Source organism: Gobio gobio (assembly GCF_949357685.1).
Source record: "Gobio gobio genome assembly, chromosome: 6".
NCBI classification, from domain to species: Eukaryota; Metazoa; Chordata; class Actinopteri; order Cypriniformes; family Gobionidae; genus Gobio; species Gobio gobio.
In genome coordinates this window covers 12,478,538-12,493,458 of record NC_137102.1, presented here as the reverse complement: position 1 = coordinate 12,493,458, position 14,921 = coordinate 12,478,538, and the positions used below count along the sequence as shown (strand labels likewise).

Sequence of the window (14,921 nt, the reverse complement as noted above, 5' to 3'; positions counted from 1 at the left end):
ACAAAGGATCAGGGTCTAGGACTGACTTCTGGGCCGGTTGACAAGTTAGTCATCAATTTTTTTTTCAACAACTCCTAGACGAGCTTCAAAGATCAAAAGAGTCACGGTTGGGTCAAATGGTCAACAGTTAACTGTATGAAGAATGGGACCCAGGTCAGCCTATGCAAACCAGGGCCTCAGCAAACTTCCAAGGGAGCCTTAAGATGATGCATTTTTTTAAGGGCAAAATAAGCATTAAAATAAGAAATATCTTGATTTTTGTCCTCAACTACTGTTTAGTGTGTGTGTGTAGAATAAAAACCTGGATATATGTGTAGTCTAATAGCGATTTTCCACTGCATGTTAACGCTTGGTAAGCTCGACTTAGCTCGCTTTGCTTTTCCACTGCGTGGTACGACTCGGTTCGGCACGGCTCGGCTCAGCTCGCGTTGGCTCGGTTTGGTTTTCCACTGCAGTAAGCACCGCATTAAAGTGAGTTGGATTATAGAATGATCAATGTAATTGTGCCGCCTCTACTTCTCGGCATGTGGATGTTTTTAACTACAAGACGAATAAGTTTGTTTCAAAGGAGGCTGATAGCAGCAAAACAAAATACTGCTAAAAACAACAGAGTAGGCACTCGTACAACAAAGCGCAGATGACAACATCACTTGATTTGCTTGACGGCGCGCAAGGGTAAACAAATCTTGTATTTAGCAATGTGTTTAGGGTCTCAACCGTAATATCACTGTCACAAAAGCATATAATGGTAGTGACGGTAGTGACGATTCTCTCTGAACAATCAGTGATCTGCAGGCTTGCTTTAAGCGAACCGTACCCAGCCGTACCGAGACGCACCATGCAGTGAGCCGTACCGAACTGTACCATGCAGTGGAAACGCGCCAAAGCGAGCCATATCGAGCCGTACCGAACTGTACCATGCAGTGGAAAAGCGGCATAATTTGGACCTGGAAAAGTCATATAAATTAATACAATTGTATGACTCCATGGGCATTTTTTTAATTAAATATACACTTTTCTAGATATGCAAAGCTCTAAAATATCTAGTCAGGTAGGAATTGAGTCAGAATATTTGTAAAAATCCCTATTTCTCCATATCCAGTAAACCACGAACAGCTGGAAAAATCATGGGGACTTTAAATATTCTTGTAGTGCACCAGTTGGGTTTTGTCTGCCTCGAGTGTGAAGTTCATTTGACGGTTAGTTTGACACTTTCGAGAGCAGAGAGGAAGCTCTGTGCACTCCAGACATTAGTGTTGTTATGCTGTGGGTGCAGTGCCCTGAAACGTTTCTGACTCGCCCTATTACTCCACTCCCGAAGTGCACCTCATGAACTCTTGGGAGCCGTATATCGCCCTCCAAGCTATCTCCCCTCTCTCTCTCTGCCTTCCTCTGCACGTAAACAAAGTCTTGATCGAGCAATTTGAACTTCATCTGTGCTCTAGCTAACTTTAGCCTTTCTGTTTGGGGGTGGGAGGGGGCTTCCATTCCCATAATACAACTTGCTCACCCATACGGACATTTGACACAGCTGATCCCCCTCCCCTCCGTATCGGTGCGTTCAGCCCCCTGCTCATCAGGACAGGACGGGCTCAGAGAGAGAGAGAGAGAGGGGACTGGTCCGGGAGGCAGAACCCAGAGCGGCTCATGTTTCGCAGGGCTGGGAACCCGTTGGCTATGGACTTGAGTTGAGATTTTGTGTTTTGTAGTTTTGAAAGGCAATCAGGAGGCTGGCGGCCTGGCCTCTTTGGTACAATGCTCCTGGATTCCAGCTGTAACAGTAGCAGGCACGATTCTAGGAATTGTTCCGTGCGTCAAGACACATCCACCTTGCATCCCTGGACAAAGCCTGGCAAATGAGAGTTTGGAAGTGAGCGGAACATTGGGAGAAAGAGAGCGTACGAGTGACACTGGCTAAAACGGAGTTCTCTGCGAGCTCCTGAACGGAAGCTGATCCCCCTGAGGACCTACTGTAGGAGTAGCTTGTCCAATTTCTTTGTTTTGAGGGTTTTTTCCTCATTTCTCACTTTTTGAATCCTTTGACATTGCCAATATGATGATCAAGGAGGCTTCGTTAAGGGAGGATCCCGACTTGCGGGGCGAACTGGCCTTTTTGGCCCGAGGCTGTGACTTTGTCCTTCCGTCACGGTTCAAGAAAAGGCTCAAGTCTTTCCAGCAAGCCCAGGTCAGTAGCCAACCTCTGTAGTTCAGCAAAGAATGCCATGGCTAACTCTCACATGCCAGACAAGACAAACTATTCACAGGCAGATACCAACGTGTTTATTAATAGGATAGTGTAAGGGGGTGAGGCAGGACAGGAATACAGTGTCCAAGTGTTGCGTACAGGAGCTTCGATGAGGGGGGAGGGAGCGGACGGTATGGGCCAGGCTCGAGCCACAGCTGTTCTCTTCAATATGTCCATTCGGTCCTGTCCAGCTTGCAGTAGAGTTCTCCAAATTTCAGTCGCACTTCAACAGCTTGGTTTCTGTTTGATTGACAGTAAGACTTAGGTGCACGCTTTGACTCTAGGGTTTTTCCCGGAGACCAGAATAAGAACAGTATGTCAAGACTATGTATAGAATGTGTTGGACATTTCCACAGCTTGTTATTAGAAGTTTAACCTTGGTGCCGCAATGTCCCGTCTGAAAAGAATGAAGTGAACTGACATCTGCTGTTAGTGTCGGGCCTGTGAATTAGACTGTATGCGTGCAGTGTTTTGGAGTAGCATGCGACATGTCCCAATCCTTTATCCAGTCCACGAAATGTCAAACTCAAATCAATCCACTAACCCCCTGAAATGAAATCTTTGACTTGTTTTGATGAGGGCAGGAAGATTAGGTGGAAAATATCCGTCTTATTTTTGCTGAGGAGTTCTTGTCATCACATCGGCAGGAAAGTTGTTCAGGCCGAAGTTGATTTGATCAGCATGAATATGCAGAACGAGAGCCAACATCCTTGCACAGCAAGTACTGGGAGAAAATGTCACACAAAGTTTTCCAAAAGAACGCAAGTGATTAAGTAGGCATCTTTAATGTCATAGAAGACTTGGCATTATTTACTTGTTAATTTGATACTGCATAACACTATAAATCAAATCATCTGTAGAGCTTGGATATGATGCTTAAGTAAATGCTTATGAGAAGATGTGCGCTAAATATACAAAATATGTGCTGCTTTTGTTTCTTCTCAATATTGGTTGAAGTCATTCCTGAAATTTTCTTTGTAATGCTTATGCATCTTGTCATGCAAAGGTGAACATGGTATATATATATATATATATATATATATATATATATATATATATATATATATATATATATATATATATATATATATATATATATATATATATATATATATATATATATATATATAATATATATATATATATATATATATATATATATATATATATATATATATATGACCAGTGAAAAGAAAACCCCTTATTTTGAAGTTTAACACCATTTAACAACCACTGTCAACACCATTTCATATCCACTGTTTGCTTCATGCACACCTTCAGCTGAACTTTGTTTTTAGCTTGGCGCCTTAGATCTGTTGTGGAATGTCATTCATATTCAGCTGAATTATTTCTTTGAGGCCTTGTGAAGCAAGTATACAACTTGGCCTAAACGGTTGTCACACCCATGGAGATCCCTAATCTTCTCTTATTGTCTCTCTCTCTCTTTCTCTCTCTGCGTCTCAATAGATCCAGCCTGAGAAGAAACCTGGAACACCTCCTCCAGCTCTTGCACCTGCACCCTCCTCGCCAACCCCACGGCCACCCAGTCCTCCGCCTGCCAAAGTGGTGGCCACACCCCCACCATCCTCCATAAACATTCCACGCTTCTACTTCCCCAAAGGCCTTCCAAACTGTGCAGCCAACTATGACGAGGCCATTGCCAAAATCGAGGCAGCCTTCACAGAGTTTGAGGAGGAGAAAGCTGACATTTATGAAATGGGGAAGATAGCGAAGGTGCATATGAATTGTGAACTGTTTTGCTTAAAATGAGATTTATAGTCTCTGAACCATTCTCAATAGCCTTAGATTGACAGCTTTGAACATGCAAGCTGACACTTGTTTTTCAAAGTCTTCGCCCGCATATCGCCTTGCCAAATTGTATTGCCACAGCATTATGATGGATGCCGTCTCATAACAACATCCTATTTTATTTTCTCACATTTTGAATAATATATAAATATATATATATATAATGAAGAAATATAAACAGAAATATAAACAGAATAATCCATCCTGACATTTACACTTTTTGTTTTTACATCATTTAAGTAATATTGAGATGTAATAAATTGTGTTATCAGCTTTTATTTATTTATTTCCATGACAAAACATGGCTTCATATGTCAATGTCATTTAAAATACAACGAAAACAGAAAATTAATGCATTTCATTTCACAGGCATGCGGATGTCCCCTCTATTGGAAAGCACCAATGTTCATTTGTGCTGGTGGAGAGCGAACAGGTTTTGTTTCTGTTCACTCATTCATTGCAACATGGAGAAAGTAAGTGTCAGCACACACATCACTTTTCACCGAAAAAGTGCTTTATACATCTTGTGTGGCGTTGGATTGAGACTTTCTGTTTATTACAGGTTATTGCACAGCTGCTATGATGATTCATCCAAGTTTGTTTACTTGCTGGCCAAACCAGGCTGCAATTACCTGGAACAAGAAGATTTCATCCCTCTATTACAGGTTGGAACATTGCTCTTGTTATACATTGTGTTTTTTTTTACAATGCATATAGCTGTGAAAAATAAGCCTTTTGGTACCATCTGTATTTCTGCATTGAGTGATTACTAAATAAATTAAGTCTTATGTAAAGGTGAACTTCACACTGCAGAAACATATTTGACCAATAGAGGATCTAAACAGTGCATTATATTATATTATATATCTTTCTAAACTGACTGTCCCGTGTTGGATCCCATGGATTTTTGAGGGTATTTTTATTTTTATTTTATTTTTTAATATTTTGTGTTATGGGTTAATGACATGACATGAATTTTTTTGTCCGAATTCATTATTTTCCTAAAAAGAATTTTAATAAATACATGTCATATATCAAATTGATCTACAATATTTCCTTTATAAGAAAAAAAACAATTCAGTTGACTTTTCGAGTTGTCTGTGTTTGAAAGACCAAAAATGTCAGGTGGTGCGACCGTCTGAACGTACAAGCAGAAAACAAAACTGCAATAAAAATGTTTTCTCAGTAAAATTCTTAATCAAATAGTTTGGCATGATTTTATGTCAAATTCCATATAAATAAGGGGAAAAAAAGTGTATCAGTCCTATTTCAAAACTATTCTATTACTTTAAAAAACTTTTGTCCGAAAAATATACTTCTCCAAATGTCAGGGAGGGCGACCAACATAAAAATGCCATTTTATGCAATGTTACTTTAAGAAAACCATGTGACAGCATATGACATCACACAGAAGACCCCAGAGGACCCCTTTCATGCAGTAACAATGTTAGTCACCCTCCCATTCAAATTAGATCATTTGACATTTTTGAGTAATGAAGAGGATAATTCAACCTATCATGTCAGGTGGTATGACCCCTGGAAAACTTTGAAAATGTGTTATGTTATTATTAAAATGTGTATTTGATTTAAAAAAAATGTATGTATAACCTGAGCATATGGTCAAACATTTGTATAGGTGTCCAAGTTAATGCCTGTTAGATTTGAATTTAGTTTGAAATGTCAGGTGGTGCGACCTGCAAATTTACATTTAAAAGTATCAATTCCCACTGCAATTGCAAAATGAAGTAAGAAATATAACTGTAAACCGTTATATAATGTATACAAATAATTTTTACAGTTAAAAACAAAACATAAAAACTCCTTGTGGAAAAATGAATGTTTGAACACATAGAAAAGTGTCCGTTTATATGAATTGGACTAAAAGGGAAATGCATAAAGAAATGGAAAGGGAATTTAGCATGTGATGTGCATTTTAGACACTACAATGATTCATATCTACAAGTTTTCAGTAGTGCTAAGTACATTAAATGTATATTATTTTTAATTAATATTTGGTCGCACCACCTGACATTTTCTGGGTGGTAAAATCAGAAATCTTGTTTAATAATGAATTAATGCTGTCTTAAAAGCTGTAAAAACAATATGAATCAACACCATACATTTTTTGGACATAAAAATGCATTTTAGAACTGTTTTGATTAAAATTATTTAAAAAAATGATCTTAGAAACCTTATTTGTCATTGACCCTTATAAAAATCAGGAGCTTTGTAGACCTAAACTGTTAGGTTAGGACGGTCATCTCATTCTTGTTTTTTTGTTTTTTTTTTAGGACATTGTGGACACTCATCCAGGCCTGACTTTTTTGAAAGATGCTCCTGAATTCCATTCCCGGTACATCACAACAGTAAGCATCTTTATTAAGAGCTCAATGACACAGGCAGGAGAGTTCTCATGGGGATAAAATTACAGGAATGGTGATTTTCTTGTCATTGGAACATGCTGCAAATTTTGTTTTGTTTTTTTAAACATCGTTGAACAACTTTGAGTGTCAGCGTCTATCAACAGGCACATGACTTTGCTTTGTCCTGGGCTAATCATCAGTCTGGCACCTGTAATCTCCATTTGTAGCATTGCTCCAACATTTCTGTTTTGAGTTCGAAAGCCTTGTTAGCTGATTTAAGTGTTTACAGTAAATCATATCCAGCTATCTGAGCTGAGCTGGTGGAGCGTCGAAACCGTGAGATATGGAGTGCGCCTGTCTGTCTGTCTGTCTTTCTGTCTGTGGGACAGCTGCAACACGTGCTGCGAATAGGGGACGGAGGGGGTGGGAAGGGCAATGGCGTCAAAGTGGCCTGACATCACGGAAACACGGATGCCACCAACAGGCCACTGACCCTGGTCTTGCACAACCCCATATTTAGACACTTCCTTGCACTGGTGCACTCGCTTGACACACCCCAGTACCAATTTCTCCTATGAGGACTGATCTACCAGGAAATGCATGTTAATCCACACTGATGTCACTGTTTCTCTTAGAGCCTGAAGCATGAAGCCTTTGTCACCACAGGGCTAGATATAACCCTGTATGTCTCCATACAACCACTGTACCTAGAGGCAGAAGGGGCTTCTAGATGGAATCTTCAGCTTTTAAAGAAATAGTTATATAAAAAATGTAAATTCTGTCATTTACTCGCCCTCATGTCATTCCAAACCTGTGTGACTTGAGATTTCAGAGCTGTGATGGATGGAAAGTTTCAATAAATCATTTTTAAAATTGAGTTCTGTTCCTCACACAAAGGAGCCTGACTCCGCCCTCCTACGTTCTTCCGCTCAATTTGAATTTCCCTGTAGTACTCCGTCTGGGATTGCGGTATATTCTCTGGTTTTCTCCGGTCAAATTTTAACCGGTCCAATCAGCGGACAGAGGGAGAGGCTGAGAACGATGACGTTGATGTCGTGCGCTAGTTTGAGATGACATGCGTCACGACCAAACGTTACCGATTGGTTATGGAAGATCCAGAGTGGCTATGGGCAGATCCATTAGTTTTGAACTTCAAGTACCCGCCTTCAAGGAAGTTAACGCTTGTCAATGGAGAGTGGCCAGACTCTCTGTACAAATGAAATGTACGAGAGTCTGGTAGGACCCGGCTACACACAAAGTACCGCTTCAGGGAACTTGAGCAACCTTTATGGTGCTTTTTTATCTTTTGGAGCTTGATGGCTTCCGTCCTAGTTTGCTTTCTGATTGAAATCTGTTTTGTGCACAACGAAAGAAAGTAAGTCATACAGGGTTTAAACAACATGAGGGTAGTAAATGATGACAAAATGGTCCTTTTTGGGTGAACTATCCCTGTCTAGTATGCAACAGTTGCTTATATAAGCTTAATCGAGACGTCCCATTGCTAGAGTATGTAGAGTGTCTCGCTTTCGTCTGTCATCTCCGACAACATCATTTTGTGCAGCATTAGTAGCTACAAACTGATGAGCGAAAGATGAGTGCTAAACAAGCTGCAATACCGCCATCTACTATTTTGGAGTGTCAACCGGTATTATTTATGTAATCATTTTTGTGTGTTTGACATATTTTTTTAAAGAACACTGTCAATAGCAGCAATACCCCTGATAAAAAATATCACTTCTTATTAAATGTGGCATCACTGACATGCAGAGTATCAGTTCTCATTAAGCGGTAGAGTTAGGCTTTGACTAGAGGCCATTATTAGAGAGATTATTGCTTCTGGAGCTTGTTTAAACATCTAGGTTTTATGTAGATGTAATCTTAAAGTAAATTCTTCAAAGACTTTTTTTTTTTGGATCATGTCCAAGGTAGTAAATCTTTAGTGTTTCCCAATAAAATTAAATTCCACATCAGTGTTTCGGAGATTATGCAAGCACTTTCGTCTAGGTCTTTTAAAGTTTTCTTACAAACTTTTTGACATCCTTAACTCCGTGATGTCCTTTCTCTACTCTCCAGGTGATTCAGAGAATATTTTACACAGTTAATCGCTCCTGGACAGGCAAGATCAACATGACAGAGCTCAGAAGAAGCAACTTCCTCCAGGTAGACACTGTTAAATGGCACCATAACTCTAGGCCTTCAATGTGTTGAATTCAATTTTCAAAACTTGAAGGGACTTTATCATCAGAAGCCATTCTCGCTGTCTCACTAGACTCTCGCCCTGCTGGAAGAAGAGGACGACATCAATCAAATCACAGATTATTTCTCTTATGAGCACTTCTATGTCATTTATTGTAAATTCTGGGAGCTGGACACTGACCATGACCTCTTCATTGACCCTAAGGACCTGGCCAGGTACAATGACCATGGTAAGTACACAGTGAACCTGTTTTTGCTCAAGATGAGTGTCATTTGTTTGCTTTTATCACTATTTAAAAGAATAATTCACCCAAAAATGAAAGCCCCTAAATTCTGGGTAAACTGTCCCTTCCATGCACTTGTGAGCCTCATTCAGGTGCCAAACAGACTTGTGGACTGTGTGGTACTGAGAAACGGCTTTTGATGTGTCTCTGCTCTGTTCTTCTTTTCAAAGCTTCATCAAGCAGAATCATTGAGAGGCTGTTCTCAGGAGCTGTCACAAGGTAGGACCTGCTGAGGAGAAATAAGGTCGTATGAGATTTGCTTGGGTGGTATACATGTGGCTTATGATGCAAGTTTGTTCTTTCTTCTAGGGGAAACTCAGTGCAGAGAGAAGGAAGAATGAGCTACGCTGAGTTTGTTTGGTTCCTCATTTCGGAAGAGGACAAAAAGAACCCCACAAGGTAACGACACAGATGAGATATCACCAAGTGTTGTTATAGTTTTTGATATTTTAAATGAATCTGAAATGAAAAAATGTAAAATGCAGTCACATTTACCGCTACTTAGCGAAACTTTGCAGACGAAATCCAGGCATTTTAAAAGAAATCTGCTTGATCTGGAGTTTCATGTGAGGAAGAAAAAGTTCCCTACGCAGATTTCGTTCATGTTCAAGTTGGTCACATGAATTCGCCATGGTGACCAAGAAAAAGCTGCTTGTTTGAAAGGGATTTCTGTGTGAGCTATGCTTTATACATCACAAAAATTCATAGTTTTCAGTCACGTGACTGTTGCGGAGCCTTGGAGGGCAAAACCAACATAGAACTCCATAGAACTGCAGCACAAACCTGTCAGATTTCCATCTTAAAACAAAAATATATGAACAAGTTTTCGGCACTTATGATCCATATACAGCTCCTGCTGCAGTATTTCAATCACTAAAAAAGTGGGACATACGTGAAAAACACTGTAGTTTAACGCTAATCTAGGATTTGTTGATATGGGTTTTATTTTACATTGAGTTGTTGCACCACTTAATTTTAAACACAGAATAATTATGCAGTAAAACCGTTATTATAGAGCTGATCAAGCAGCAGACAAAGGATGAACTGACGACAGGCCTTATTTGTGCACCCTTAAAGTGCTGTAATGTACTAAAACACTGATAATAGAAAAATAAAAAACAGTTTACACCTTTTTGATGATGCATACTATATACAGGCAAGCAGATGAGCCAAGAATATGAACACAATGCGTTTTCTTTATAATGGGTTTTGATGGGAAAAATACGCTTAACGAGAAACCTTGTGTTGCAGTAATGTTCTGTGTTCATCTACTTTCCTGTACAAAGTATGCACATCAATAAGGTGTATATTGAATCTGGTATTTTAATATCACTGTAAAAAACCTGGTAAAAATGACTGGGGCCCAATGGAGGAAAGCCTTGATTTGCCCTCCAGGTGGGCGTTCATATAAACGTGTGACGTCACGTGAAAACAATGAATTGAGGACTTCACAGAAATATCACTAATGTGACTGGACATTTAAACTTATAAAAATTTTAAATGTTGCCTTGATAACTGACTGAAATAAGTAAATTTGAGTTAAGGTTCTAAAATTACTAAAACTGAAAATAAATTAAAGGTATAAATAAATATATAAAATAAAATAAAAAACAATAAGATTAATTAAAAAGATTAATAAATATGATAATAGTATATAAATAATAATATTTAAAAAAAAAATATATATATATATATATATATAAATATAATTTTTTTTTTTTTTTTTTTTTGATATATGTTATGTTATGGTTGATTGATAATCATCCAGTTTATCTTTTCTGGAACAAAAATATAGATTGTTGGTCCAAAAGTTATTTGGACATTTAGGCCTGACTTAAAATGTACTAATATATTTATATTTTGTGACAAAAAAGCGAACAAAGTTGAATTTTTAAAAGAAAGGTAGTACAAACACTGAAGTGTAAAAATGCCTAAAAGTGTCCAAACACTTTTTAGGGCCACTTTAATCACAATCTAATATCTTCACTTCTTCACTAAAATAACGATAACTCTCTCTCTGTTCAGTATAGAGTACTGGTTCCGCTGTATGGATATGGATGGAGATGGTGTTCTGTCCATGTTTGAACTGGAGTTTCTCTATGAGGAGCAGTGTGAACGCATGGAGGGGATGGGCATTGAACCACTGCCCTTCCAGGATCTTCTGTGCCAGATGCTGGACTTAGTTAAACCAGAATGCCCAGGTAAAAAAAAAACAATCTAATCCCTTTAAACTCATAGCTCCATCTCACCCATATGATATTCAATCTGTGTTAATCAATGAGGCTACCTCCAAAGTAGAAATAACACACATAGTCTTAGTATGAATTATACATGCTCTAGTCCCATTTTCTGATCCTATTCCTTTTTCTCTTTCTCACTAAATGTCCTGTCATTCTAGAGTTCCGTACCAGTTAAAAGCCTATAAATGACAATAAAAAGCTCCACCATGAATTTACTGAAAGTAGTAATGCAAACATGTCAGTGTAAGATACTGATAAATTGTATACCTTGAATGCACAGGAATTTGCCTGTCCATTGAATACATCTATAGTATAAGTAATGTAAACAATCGATGATGTCTCTTTGCAGATAAAATTACTCTTCGAGATTTGAAGCGCTGCAGGATGGCACATATATTCTACGACACCTTCTTCAATCTGGAGAAGTACCTGGACCATGAGCAGAGAGATCCCTTTGCAGTGCAGAAGGTAAGAGTTTGATGGGTTGCATTTATATTTAGTGCTATCCATGTTAGCCCTCTGAGCATTCTGTAACTGTAAGTGTGTTTGTGTGTATCAGGATTTGGATAGTGACGGTCCAGAGCCCTCCGACTGGGACAAGTATGCTGCCGAAGAGTATGAGATTCTTGTGGCAGAGGAGACGGCCAATGAACAGCTACGAGAGGGGTGAGTCGAAGCGCTCCGTAATGGAATGAATTCGCTACGGAGTTCATTACATTGCATAGCGATGATGAGATACCAACTATATGTGGTTGAACTTCATATAGCAGAGGGGTATGAAGCGTAACTGTTGCATGCTTGCTTTTGCAGATCTTTCGACGACGATTACGAGTCCGATGAGCTCACGGTCTCCTCAGACATTGGAAGTAAAATGGATAAGCTGGTCATATCTGATTTGTCGGCGTAGGTCACCGCTTTTGTCTACACACCATGACGTTGAACGGATAACCACCACGCCATATTTTCCCTGACGTGTCAAAAAGGGGGGAAAAAAAACCTTTTTCTACATTTCATTAAGGACATTTGTGTGTGTGTGCATGTGTGCAATAGAACTCCATCTAAAACCAAAAGGCTTCAGACACCCACAAAAAGGCTTTATGTGCAATATGTCTTAACATGTAAATGTAAACTCAATGTTTTTCACTCTCTTACTGATAATTACATCCACTCCCAAACTAAACTGCCGGCTGGTTCCATCCACCCTTCACAAAGACTTTGATGTGGAAAAAAAGGACTTTTTAGTTACTTTAGAACGAGTTTAGAATGTGCTTTAATGTGAGTGAAACTATATGTAATGCTGCCATATATTTTTAAAGGGTGGGGAGGGAAAAACTAGAGAGACTTTATACTTGTGTGGCACGTAACTCACGGATAAACTAGTCCTCTCAGACTAAACCAGACATTTAAGTCATGAGATCAGCACATATCTTGTGCTATGCTGTGTTGCACATTATGTTTAAGGGACGTGGCAACGGTGCAAATGCGTTGCTCCCAGTGGTCACTGATGGTATTGCATGTTGTTGCTTAAAGAAAAGACTGAAAGTTGTGACTTTTTAAGTGTTTGAACTTAATTACAGACATAAAACCTCCTTTTACATATTTCCAGATGAACTGACCAGGACAATCTTAGACTTGAAAGTGCTTTTTGGAAATGTCCTTTCTCAGCTATATGATGATGTTTTTATCTGGGGTTGAAATGGTCACATCTTTTTCAAGAAATGTAAACGTGAAATATATATAAATTCATCATGCTTTTCATCCTCAGTGTACAGAGACATTTGTCCTATAGCATTTTGTGTATGTATTTAATTTCACCTGTAATCATGTTAAGAGAGCTGCAACGTACTATTTATTTGGCGTGGACATTAACTCACAGTCCCTCTGACCCCTGACCCCTTGGTTGACCACTCAATCAAGTCCCCAAAATTCAAGTTCTTCTACTATTAACTCAAGTTTCCACATTTAAAGCCAATCATGTAATGGAATTGCAAAAATAGCCATCTCATATTGGTCGATCAAACAGGTAGTCCCGCCCCCAAACGCACGCCTTTGAGTTGAAAGCGCCACAGAGCCACAATGTTTACAGGGAAATCAAGCGATGCCTGCTTATAGTTCTCTGCACATTAAACTGGGATTGGAGAAAGTATTTTATGATCCAAAATGACACACTTCAGCTTTACTGAGCGATTGCCTCTTAGTCCTGGCCAGCCAGATCAGTGTTTTTTCAAATGTCCGTCTGTGTGCTTGATGGCCAAACCTCCCTCCACTCGATCACACTCTGGTTTATGTAATTAGTGTAATATATTTATATATGTGAAGTGGTTTTTATTTGTTTGTTTGTTTGTTTGTTTTCGTTTGGCCAGCCATTTTCATGGTTTACCAGTAGCTTTTCCTTGTACTGTAGACTAGCTCTTTTTTGACCTAGGACATTTATTTTATATAGCCACTGTAAATGTCTTTGTATTTTATTTTTCCCATGTGGTTGACTCTGCCACTGAGTGGTAGGGGACATTTTAAATTATGATATATCTCTAACTGCCAGTGTTATATAATGTGCATTAAGCTGAGTGGACAGGGGCTTTATGAAGGAATTCAATATGAAATTGCTGACAGGTGACAATCAACTGGACGTGTTTCTGCGATTGATGACATGCAAGTAGCACTTCTTAGAAAGAAAGAAAAAACAGAGCAATATAACTGCTGTAGTGGGTTACACTTTTATCAGGACTATTAGACATTAAAACACAAAGCTGAAACTAAACTTGACTAATGCTACAATCCTGGTTCATCATTTTTATCACTAGCACATTGAGCGCTATGCAAATCTGATCTTCTGGACAGCTATTGGCAGCTACAGAAGCTGGAAACAACAAAACTTGTTAGTGTGCAACTTTTTATCTTTTTTTTTTTTTTTTTGAGTTTTATATCTTTCCACGTGTTCTTTTTTCTTTTGAATCTGATATGCCTTGCTTGTAGACGGTAAAAGATGGGACTTAAGTAGCGTGATCTCTTAAGTGCTCCGATGAGATGGCTCTGGTGTTCGCATGAATTTTCCCTATTTTTTTCTTTTGGAAAATTATGAAAATAAATAAAAATGTTAATTCATGCAATGCCTACAGGCTTTTCATTCATGGCGGTAGTAGGGAGGTGCATGTGCCAAAGCTGGCTTTACTTAACTGCCGACAATCCTTTCCTATCCTCTTATGATAAACCCTAATATTATATGTAGGTGCATCCCATCCAGGTATAGACTGTTACCCAGGGTGTTTCAGGGAGATTCCTCTCTAGAAAGCTGCTTTGACACTATTACCTTTGAAAAAAACTCATTTGAATTCATTCTGAATATGTTGTATATGGCCAAAAGTGATGTACGGCCTAGAAAAATGTACATCTTCACATTTATTAAAACATTTTAAATATATATATAAAACTTTTATATAACTATAAGTAAAACTTTTTTTAAGCATATTGCATAGTTGTGCTTGTCAATTGTTATATTTGTGATGAAACCTAATTTGTGCGGACATCATTTTTGGCCAGGCTGTCATACAAAGATATTTTGAACAAAATTCAAAAACCAATGAAATTGTAATAACTGGGGGGAAAAACAGGAAAAGATTTAGTAACCGTATGCGTTTTCCTGTGACCTTTTAGTTTTTCTGTTTTTTTTTTTTTTTTTTTTTTTCGTTGTTGTTGTTTTTTGCATAGTAAAATAAAACCTGTAGCTGTGGTTTCCCTTTGCCAAATAATTTTGTCAGATAAATACCTTAAACCAATGATTACG

At 38.5% G+C, this 14,921-nt stretch overlaps 1 protein-coding gene across 3 annotated transcripts in view; it reads left to right on the top strand.

The window, feature by feature from the left end:
* Positions 1-12,895, top strand: part of ppp2r3a (protein phosphatase 2, regulatory subunit B'', alpha) — a 102,802-nt gene extending 89,907 nt beyond the window's left edge. For 2 of the 3 annotated variants that reach the window (XM_079819097.1, XM_079819096.1), the window contains 12 exons: positions 3,713-3,979; positions 4,424-4,527; positions 4,617-4,719; positions 6,346-6,420; positions 8,491-8,577; positions 8,687-8,843; positions 9,068-9,116; positions 9,207-9,296; positions 10,923-11,098; positions 11,487-11,605; positions 11,697-11,803; positions 11,948-12,895. In XM_079819097.1, coding sequence (XP_079675223.1) covers positions 3,713-3,979; positions 4,424-4,527; positions 4,617-4,719; positions 6,346-6,420; positions 8,491-8,577; positions 8,687-8,843; positions 9,068-9,116; positions 9,207-9,296; positions 10,923-11,098; positions 11,487-11,605; positions 11,697-11,803; positions 11,948-12,044 — 1,431 coding nt within the window. In that variant the 3' untranslated portion in view covers positions 12,045-12,895. Of the gene's footprint in view, positions 1-1,476; positions 2,186-3,712; positions 3,980-4,423; positions 4,528-4,616; positions 4,720-6,345; positions 6,421-8,490; positions 8,578-8,686; positions 8,844-9,067; positions 9,117-9,206; positions 9,297-10,922; positions 11,099-11,486; positions 11,606-11,696; positions 11,804-11,947 lie in introns of those variants that run through there. The other variant, XM_079819098.1, reaches the window with a different exon arrangement.
* Positions 12,896-14,921: the final 2,026 nt, after the last annotated feature.